Source organism: Brassica oleracea, chromosome C7 (genome assembly GCF_000695525.1).
Source record: "Brassica oleracea var. oleracea cultivar TO1000 chromosome C7, BOL, whole genome shotgun sequence".
NCBI lineage: Eukaryota > Viridiplantae > Streptophyta > Magnoliopsida > Brassicales > Brassicaceae > Brassica > Brassica oleracea.
In genome coordinates this window covers 8,675,346-8,685,702 of record NC_027754.1, presented here as the reverse complement: position 1 = coordinate 8,685,702, position 10,357 = coordinate 8,675,346, and the positions used below count along the sequence as shown (strand labels likewise).

Sequence of the window (10,357 nt, the reverse complement as noted above, 5' to 3'; positions counted from 1 at the left end):
CATTTATCCTTTTCTTACGAACCAAGCATAAACCGTCATACGGCTTACGGGATTTTGATTAAGAAATCGTAAGTGGGCTTCGAGCTGTGTTTTAGGCCATCTTGGGCCGTCTTTGAGTCGAAACGTTTATTACGGTTTTCTCGATAAAAACAAACTTTCCGCGGTTTTTATCGTAAAGTTTGAATGATGACTCCGAGTGACGAAAAACATGAAATGGTTTAGCTACGGTTTTCGGGAGATAGCATTAAAGAGTAGACGAGAATGCACAGATTCGTGTCGTATCGACGTTCTAAGAGAGCTCGGTCGCTACGTAGCGACCGAGCTCAGTCCAAGTTTGGTCTCTATGTAGCGACCGAGCAGAGCCATATACGTGCTCGGTCGCTACATAGAGACCAAACTTGGACTGAGCTCGGTCGCTACGTAGCGACCGAGCCGTGTGCGTATTCGGTCGCTACGTAGCGACTGAGCTTGGCCTGAGCTTGGTCGCTACGTAGCGACCAGCTCGTGCGCGGGCCGATTGCTACGCGGAGACCTTGTTCGAATCTTTCTCCGATGTTTCGTGGATGTGTTTTCTCCGCAAGATTCTTTGTAAAAACAAATCTTTTTCGAAGATTTATTTTTCGTAAAAACGTTCTCGCTTATTTTTTTTTATGTACATTTGAATGTTAACTTCGTCGTAACCGTTTTTGACCCCAACAAATAAAATTCGTCGAATGAAAGTTATAAAATAATATATAATTTTTTTTTTTTGGCAGCAAAAGGCTATTTTATTACTCAAACATGAGGTCGTCTGGGTAGCCAAACCGGAATAGAACAACCAATAAAACATAAAGGTCGATGTAAAGAACATGCATTCCTAGCTAACGAATCTGCAGTCTCATTTTGAGTCCTTGGAAAGTAGCTGATCTTGAAGTCTGAAAAACACAACCGAAGAGTTTGAATGATTTCCAGCTCAGTTGAGAAGTTAGACCAAGCTTGTGGCTGTTCTATAATTGCAATCAGGTCTTTGCAATCTGTCTCAAATCTCTGACAGGTCGAGTGTTGTATCATGCTCTCCATTGTCCATTGTAGCGCTTCCAGTTCCGAGTGTAATGCTGTTTCACCCCTCCTTAGATTCCTTGTCCCCATGAGTTGAATCTTCCCCATGGTATCCTTCCACACCCATCCCAATCCACTAAACTGAGCTGTGGAGGTCAATGAACATCCACCATGCAAATATTACTCAAGCTTAAGGCATGTTTTTCTTCAGCAATATGTGCCTGCGGAGGAACCAGTATAGTTTCCCTCGCATTGTACCATGTTTGACATTCACTCTCTGCATATCTGACTAGTTCCAAAGGGTCTCTGTCTATGCCTCTAAACAACTTATCATTCCTAGTTTTCCAGATGTACCAAATTATCCAAGGATAAGGGTCTCTATCATCTTCCGGCTCCAGAATACCATTCTTCCTCCAAAAAAGATAGTCCATATTAGCATAAATACTTGGTACATGGAAGATTTGACGGCTCGATGGTGTTGAAGATAATTCCCATGCTTGTACGGCTGGTGGACATTCAAAGATCGCATGAGTAACAGTCTCTTCTGGCTCTCCACATCTTGGACAATAATTATCGCATCGCATATTGCGACATACCAGGTTCCTTGTTACCGCTATCCGTCCTGAAATTAATTGCCAAATAAGATGACAAATCTTTTGTGGCGCATTTACCTTCCAAGCAAAGGCTTGAAGTTTGGTTATACTGGGTTGTAGAAACTCTTTATCCTTGGTATCTTTCATCAAATTTGTAGCAACCCAATATCCAGACTTGACAGTATATTGTCCACTCTTGGTATAACTCCAGCAAAATGTATCACGTCGGTGAGTAGGGCTTATGGCCAAACTCTGAATAATCGGTATATCCTCTTGATCCACATATTGTTTCAATAATCGGGCATCCCATTCCTTTGATTCAAAATTAATAAGGCTGCTGATGATCATATTTGGGTTTACCACTGGGACCTGGGCGCGAGCCGGTCTTGCTGGCATCGAAGGAATCCAAGGATCTTCCCATACATTAATTTCATATTCTGAGTGCACTTTGCTTCTAATACCCAGAAGTAATAGCTTCCTCGCAGTTATAATACTCATCCATACATACGATGGGGTATCCACTGTGCCGGTTCGCAATGGCAAACTCAGACGATAATAATTTCCCCGAAGAACTCTCGCCACTAATGAGTCTGGAAATTGGACAAGACGCCATAGCTGTTTAGCCAAAAGAGCTATATTGAATTCATGGATCATACGAAATCCAATTCCTCCCTCGTCTCGCGGTGCACACATTTTTTCCCATTTTGCCCAGTGAATTCCTCTTTTTAGTGGATTCGAACTCCACCAGAAATGGGCAATGGCACTCGCTAAGTTCTCACATATCTCCAAATGAAGCAGGAAACTGGACATGACATAAGTCGGAAGAGCTAACAAGATAGACTTGATTAAAACTTCCTTTCCTCCCTTAGATAACCAGCGACTAGTCCAACCATTCACTCTGTGTAATAGTTTCTCTTTTAGGAAAGCAAATAGTTAACACTATCCACTAATATCCTCTGGGATTCCTAAGTAGGAACCCATCCCTCCTTCGTTTTGAATATCAAGTGTATCTTTGATCTGTTGTCGATCATTTGCTGGAATCCTTTTACCAAAGAGTAATGAGGATTTATCAAAATTAATACATTGGCCTCATGCTTTCCCATATTTCCCGACTACTTTCATAACTTCTTCACATTCACGGGGCTCCTCCTTACAAAAGAAAAGGCTATCGTCAGCAAAGAGAATGTGAGATATCGGGGGACTAGCGTGTGCGACTCGCATCCCCGTTATCTTCCCTTGATTCTCTGCTTGATTAAGAAGGCTAACGAGCGCTTCCGTGCATAGAATAAACATGAAAGGAGACAAAAGATCTCCTTGACGTAAACCTCTTCCAGGAACAATGTTTCCCCTTGGTTCTCCATTCATAAGGACTTTATAGTTGACGGAGGTGATGCATCTCATAATCCAGTCAATCCATATCTCAGAAAAACCCATCTTTCTCATGACTGCCTCAATGAATAACCAATCCATCCTATCGTACGCTTTGCTCATATCCGTTTTTATGGCCATTCTCTTTACCCGTCCACCCGGTTTGGTTCTCAATGCGTGAAACATCTCCTGAGCTATCATGATATTATATGTAATCTGTCTACCAGCAACAAAGGCTGATTGAGTCTCAGATATCCGCTATGGAAGAACCTTCTTCAATCTTTGGCATAAGACCTTAGATATTATCTTGTAACTGACATTGCATAGACTGATAGGTCTAAACTTTGTCATTTCATCTGGTTTTGTTCGGGATTAAGCAGATGTTCGTGTCATTCAGTCCCTGCGCCATTGACCGCTCAAAAAGAAATTGATTAACCATACGGGTTAAATCATCTTTGACGATAACCCAAAACTTCTGATAGAAGAGAGCGGTCATTCCATCAGGTCCTGGGGTTTTTTCTGGGTGCATAGCGAACAAAGCTAATTTGACCTCCCATTCAGTTACTGGAGCTGTAAGATCTTCATTTATTGCCCCAGTAATTGTCGTCGATACCTCTGATAGCACATTAGCTATATCCTCTGGGTTGGAAGACTCAAAAATTTGTCTAAAATAGCTAGTAGCAATGGCTACTAGTGCTTCCTCATCCTCCACCACATTCTCATTTTCATCTAGGAGCTGTGTTATCCTATTCCTTGCTATTCTTTGCTTAACCAACACATGGAAATGTTTTGAATTCCTATCCCCTTCCCTTAACCAGAGAACCCTACTTTTCTGTCGCCAAAACATCTCCTCTGCCTTAAGAGCAGCAGATCGTTCCTTCAGAGCATCTGCTATTTCCTCAGAGGTTGCATCATCATTCGAATATAGTCCCTCCACCTTCTCCTTAAGCTTCTCCACTAACTTTTCCGAATTCACATTATTTTGTCTCCTCCATTGACTCAAAGCTTTTCAGCAGCTAGCAATATGTTCCATTATATTCGCTTTAGGAGGCAAATCTTCTGATTTCCATCCTTCCAGGATGACTTGCCTCAGCTCCTCATTATCCAGCCAGCGTTTATCAAATTTGAATTTCTTTTTTTTTCCTCACTGGTTTTGTGAGAATGTCTGCCAGGACCAGACGATGATCCGAGCCCTAAAGCCTGAGATACTTAACGGCTGAATGTGGGAACTTTTCATGCCAATCCTCATTCCCCACTGCTCTATCCAGTTGGCATCTAACAGTTGTCCCTCCTGATCTTTTCCAAACCCACGACAGCATATTCCTAGTAAATGGAAATTCTAGCATGCCACAATCACTCAACATTTGCTTAAAGGGCAAGAAAGAACTATAAGAACGCCTTCTGCCTCCTTCCTTTTCACTATGATCAATTATTTCATTAAAATCTCCTATCATGAACCAAGGTCCATTTCGAGTTGTTGAGAAACGCGTAAGACGTTCCCATACCTGATCTCTACGTTCTAAAACAGGGTCTCCATAAACAAATGTCATAAAAACTTTTACTCCATCAATGACTGCCTCAATGTCAATCATTCTGTTATTCGAAAATAAAACATTAACTTGAAATCCATCCATAAATAAAAGAGCTAATCCTTCGCTAAGGCCAAGTGGCTCAACGGTAAGCAAGTGGTCAAATCCTAAGTCAGCTTGAATGTTTTGCAACAGCAGCCTCCTATTCTTCGTCTCAGAAAGAAACACAAGTCCTGGGCGATGCTTCTGACACATCTCTGTAAGGCGTCGAACTGTGAGGTCGTTTCCAATCCCTCGACAGTTCCAACTGAGTGTCCTCATAGATAATCATGTGATGAGTTTTTGGAACCCATCAATCCATCACCTTTGGAGGAGCTACCTCTCTGCTTCTTAGAACTCTGATGATGCCACTTTGGCCTGCTTGCGTGTCTAGTCGTATGAACTCCTTGAGATGAAGAGGAAAACTTACGAGGAGATCCCCGACGAAGAACCTCAAATTTTTTACTCTGGAAGCCCAATGGGACATTCGCTCTAGTTCCTTGCTTACTGATCTTCAAAGCTTTAGCCTCATGCCCGTTATCATCCTGGCATGTAGTCTTCATGTTTGCACCATGCTTAGCCGCAGTGTCCTCCATCTCTTTGAGATTCATACCAAGCAAGTCCTCATCTGGTGCTTCGCACTCCATCACTTCATCATCCTGCTGATCCTCAATGTCCATATCGTTCAAAGCTCCAATGATCTGATTATCTCCAGCGGTGGCTACTGGTTCCTGCTCACTAAGACTCGTGAAAGAGAGGAAGCGAGTAAGCCCTTTAGCGCGCTTTGTAACATTCTCTTCCATGTTGTGGCCACTTCGGGATGGCGTAACAATAGTGCTAGCCAATCTCTTAGCGGTTTTACCATCTCCTGACCTGATGCCTTTATGATCAATAGAGCCGTTCAGTCCGTCGTATCTGATGGGAGAAGATTGTTCATAGGGAACAATCTCACGAGAGCGTACTGATGGTACTGTATGCTTGGTCCTTTCCGCTTTCGCTTGCCAAGTTTGCTTCTGATGACGATCATATGGGCCTTTAGAAGCTCGAAAACCCCCATATCTGTTACTCCTAGAACGATCAGAATGGTGTCGCACTATCCTATCCGCAAGTGTGCCTCATATCTCACCAGAATAAGGTTTCCTCTGCGCATACTTCCTATCTTCCTCACCATACCTTGAACTGGCTAAGTTTCTAGTAGATGTTTCCATGTGTGGCCCGTAGCGGGAGAGATCACTTGCACGATGTTCATTGTGGAGGTGTAGCGCTGTGCCTGTTCCTGTGGTAGTTGCATCCTCGTAAAGATACCAGGACGCTCTGTATGCGGTTGAAGTCGAGACTGCATGTCCGAGACAGAAGGACAATGATCCTTCTCATGCGTAAGCATGCCACACGTAGAGCAGTGTTTAAAAAGCATCTCGTACTTTATCTCTATGGTAACCTCATCCCCATCCTTCGATTCCACTTTCCGTGAGAATTTAAGAGGTCGACGAGAATCCACGTCAATGAGCATACGGCCCTCGGCTACGTCCAAAGTTTCAACATGAACATTGCCTAGTCTTGCCCCATTGTTTCTGAGATTTTTATTCGTCCACAGATGCAAAGGAAGACCAATCACTCGAACCTTGAAAGGGATGATCCAAGGATAATCATCGTGAACGATGGGTTCCCACCTCACCAACACAAACATGCATAAGTTAAAGTGAAAAGGGCCATGTCGAAGAACAGAGCTGAGGCCTCTTCCGAAGAGAAGTTGATGAGGAACTTCCCATTGCCTAAGTCATTTGTCGTAATGCGATCTGCCATTCCCCATTGCGATGGCATCTTCTATAGGAGCTTCTCGATATTTTGTTTTTTAGGGTTGAGAATCTTTCCAATAAGTGATAAGCTAAACTCATTGACGATTAACGTGTCATCCTGATCCATGAGTATGATCGGCGCATCATCATCCTCATAAAGGATGCCCTTACCCTTGATATCCGCCATGTGACTGGAGCGCAGCCTGTGAGATGACCCCATACAAAGATATGGAGATCAGATCGCCGGTCTAAAGAGATCCATGTTACGACGTGGATAACTGGAGTGTTCTGAGCACAAGCGAGCGTAGTGATGAGTTTAGGAGCGTGGTGATCGTAGGTGATCTGAGATAATGGAGATCAGGGACGCTTCAAAGAGACAATGGTGATCGTAGATGATCGTAGGTGATCGTAGTGATGAGTTAAGGACGCGCTTGAGAGATCTGGTAATCCCCACGTCAATGAGCGTGGTGATTAGATGGAGATCAAAGCTTCAAAGAAAACTTTAACCTAGAGGAGTCTCCAACAAGAATCAATTCATCAATCACACGATGATTGGGAGATACGGCGCCGGAGGGACTTTCCTGGAGCAAAGAGAAACGCGTCGAGCACAAGGAGTGTAGGGTAGTCTCCCCTGCGCTGATGCAGAGCCCACCGAGTACAGGATCCGCGTCAAAACGATCCGGAAGGTGAGATCGCCATTTTCGTCTTCGAGAGCGGCTAGGTTTAACAATACTATAAAATAATATTTTCTTGTCATTGTCAGTTAAGCTAAAATTATTAATGAACCAAACAGAAACGAACGTCTCATTTATAAACGAAGAGGGTAAGGTTGTAATCTTACGTTTTAGGATAAGAACAGCCCGTCGTCTCCGGCGACGATGAAGTGGTTACTTGTCGCCGTGTTGACCGCTTTTACGATTTCTTCCGCCGTGACACAATCTCATATCCTCCTTGGATCTCCGGTCAACTCTCTCTGCACTGACCTCATTCATCCGGCCGGTTACTCCTGCACCGAACACACTGTAATCTCATCGCTTTCTAGTCTCAAATCAAGATTCCTGTTTGGATTGTACCATTCACATCTCTCATATTCTTGTTTTTAGATTCAAACGAAAGATGGGTACATACTAGCTCTTCAACGCGTGGCTTCTCCTGCTCAGAATCTAACACTTCAGTATGGTCCACCTGTTCTGCTTCAGCACGGTCTATTTATGGTATCGTTGCTTGCTTGGTCGCAAATTCAACTTAAATGAAGGACAAAACTGCTTAAATGTCTTGTCTTTTTGTGGCAGGCTGGAGACGTGTGGTTCTTGGATTCCCCTAAAGAGTCATTAGGCTTCATTCTTGCAGATCATGGGTTCGATGTTTGGGTAGGAAACGTTCGTGGTACGCGCTATAGTTACGGGCATGTAACTTTCTCTGAAACTGACAAGGTATGTCAAGATATGATGTTTATTTGCTCCTCTCTATTTGTATGCCTGCCTATTAGTATTTGAATGTGATGTCATACTTTTTCTATATACAGGAATTTTGGGATTGGAGTTGGCAAGATTTGGCTATGTATGACTTGGCAGAAATGGTTCAGTATATGTATTCACTTGCAAACTCCAAAATCTTCCTTGTTGGACATTCTCAGGTCATTGTTCTTCTTGAACTGAATAAGGGGTCAGGTCCCCTCTTGCGGATTAGTAAACTAAACTTTTTCAGTTTCTTTCGACAGGGGACTATCATGTCTTTTGCTGCTCTTACTCAGCCACGTGTTGCGGAAATGGTTGAAGCAGCTGCGTTGCTTTGTCCAATATCGTATTTGGATCATGTCACAGCTCCACTTGTAGAAAGAATGGTTTTTATGCATCTCGATCAGGTATTCTTGGCTCTTGAATATCATAGAAACCGATTCCAGAAACTAAAAAACCTTTCAAAAAAAAAAACATTTGTCGGTTCTCTTTCCAGATGGTCGTTGCTCTTGGCCTGCATCAAATAAACTTTCGAAGGTTGTGACTTGTGTCTCATCTAGCTTTTGTGTGACTTTTCTTTACTAACACATTTTGTAACTTGTATTCTGTGATCTCAGTGAGACTTTAGTTAAACTTGTTGACTCGTTATGCGAAGGGCATATGGATTGCACTGATTTCCTCTCATCCATAACAGGTTTTCCATTCTCTTCCTGTAATCTCTTTTTAAATATTCGTTCCATAACTATGTTTGTTAGAGGAAAAGAACAGATAATTACTAGGAAAAATGTAAAATAGTGGAAAGTGTTTGATAATGTCCTGTGATAATTTGTATGTGTTCATGCGCCTTTTGTATTTTTTTTTTGTTTTGAACTGATGTCAACGAATGGCAGGGGAGAATTGTTGTTTCAATGCCTCGAGGATAGAATACTATCTAGATTACGAGCCTCACCCATCATCTGTGAAGAACTTGCGGCATCTTTTCCAAAGTAAGATCTCTACTCATTTGATTCTTGAGTCATTTTCCATAGTTTGTATTCAATGGCCTTGGCTTTTACTTATCCACGCTTGACACTCCCTTTTGGTTTTGATTCTAATGCATTCAAGTGATTCGGAAGGGGAGCTTTGCACAATATGATTACGGCTTTCTAAAAAACATATTGACTTATGGGACATCAAAACCTCCGGAATTCGAACTTGGCCTCATTCCGGCATCATTACCAATGTGGATGGGGTACGGTGGAAGTGATCTTTTAGCAGACGTGACGGATGTGGAACGTACTCTCGCCGAGCTACCTTCGAGACCAGAGTTGCTATATCTTGAGAATTATGGTCACATTGATTTTGTGCTTAGCACAAGTGCGAAAGAAGATGTGTATAAGCACATGATTCAATTCTTCAGGGCGAGGAAAAAGTCCAGTATTTGGTAAAACTACTAACTGCAAGGCTGGGCACATGACATCTGCTATCTGTCTCCTACTTGATAACGTGTGTGTATATATATACTAGGAGAAGCCCGCGTTTGGCGCGGGGTTTGATATTTTTTTTTTTAAATCAAGTTCTGTTTTGAATGAAGAGGAGAACTTGTATGTATTATTAGGTCGACCAACTGGTTTTTATATACATATGGTAATGACGGTCTAAGTACTGGATCGACATGAGATTGTACTTATCTTTTACTAGATAATGACTAGCAATACGTAAGATAAACACAAGAGTAGATAGGCGCCAGTATGATCATGCGGATGGGTTTGGTCCGTTTTGCTACACGGGCTGATAAATGGGTCGATCACTAAATGGTTTATAACACTTCCCCTTGATCGACACATCCGATCAAAGTTCATTCATGCTTTGGATGTTGCCTCATTAAAACTTTTCTTGACAAACCCAAAACCCAATGTGGTAAAAGGGAAAACAAGACAGGAAAAAGAGTACAATACATGAACTCCCCCTGTTGAATGCATCACCGAAGATCCTTTAGTCGACGCATGCCTATCTTCCATATGAGCTTCTTGAACGTTGAGGTTGGTAGTGACTTGGTGAAGAGGTCGGCTGAATTCTCACTCGAACGGACTTGCAATACTTGGACCTCTCCTGCCTTCTGAAGCTCGTGTGTAAAGAAGAACTTAGGAAGAATATGTTTCGTCCTATCTCCTTTAATGTATCCATCCTTAAGCTGTGCGATGCATGTTGTGTTATCCTCGTATAGGATGGTCGGTGGATCCTTTCCTTTGATCGTACCACAAGTGGTACAAATATGTTGTGTCATGGATCTCATCCATACACTCTCACGGCTGGCTTCATGCATGGCTAATATTTCTGCGTGGTTAGAGGATGTGGCTGCCATGGTCTGCTTCATGGACCGACAGGATATAGCTGTCCCACCGTGTGTAAAAACATAACCAGTCTGAGATCTAGCATAATGTGGATCAGAGAGATAACATGCATCAGCAAAACCAACTAAATCTTCCTTAGATTTGTCAATAAACATAAGACCCAAGTCTTTCGTTCCTTGTAGGTAACGAAGTATATGTTTAATC

The 10,357-nt window shown here is 42.6% G+C and overlaps 1 protein-coding gene across 1 annotated transcript; it reads left to right on the top strand.

Annotated features, from left to right (window-relative positions):
- Positions 1-7,144: 7,144 nt before the first annotated feature.
- LOC106301663 (triacylglycerol lipase 1) lies at positions 7,145-9,471 on the top strand. Its single transcript, XM_013738115.1, has 9 exons — positions 7,145-7,385; positions 7,467-7,577; positions 7,656-7,796; positions 7,889-7,999; positions 8,084-8,227; positions 8,317-8,357; positions 8,438-8,514; positions 8,711-8,806; positions 8,925-9,471. The coding sequence occupies exons 1-9, from the start codon at positions 7,242-7,244 to the stop codon at positions 9,245-9,247; spliced, it is 1,188 nt and encodes a 395-aa protein (XP_013593569.1). The 5' UTR covers positions 7,145-7,241; the 3' UTR covers positions 9,248-9,471.
- The last annotated feature ends 886 nt before the right edge of the window (positions 9,472-10,357 follow it).

Excerpts from the sequence above, each read along its gene's own strand:
- LOC106301663 (XM_013738115.1), top strand. The coding sequence starts at position 7,242 with ATGAAGTGGTTACTTGTCGCCGTGTTGACCGCTTTTACGATTTCTTCC. Across the intron at positions 7,578-7,655 it reads TTCAGCACGGTCTATTTATG|GCTGGAGACGTGTGGTTCTT; the intron begins GTATCGTTGCTT and ends TTTTTGTGGCAG. Across the intron at positions 8,000-8,083 it reads TCCTTGTTGGACATTCTCAG|GGGACTATCATGTCTTTTGC; the intron begins GTCATTGTTCTT and ends TTCTTTCGACAG.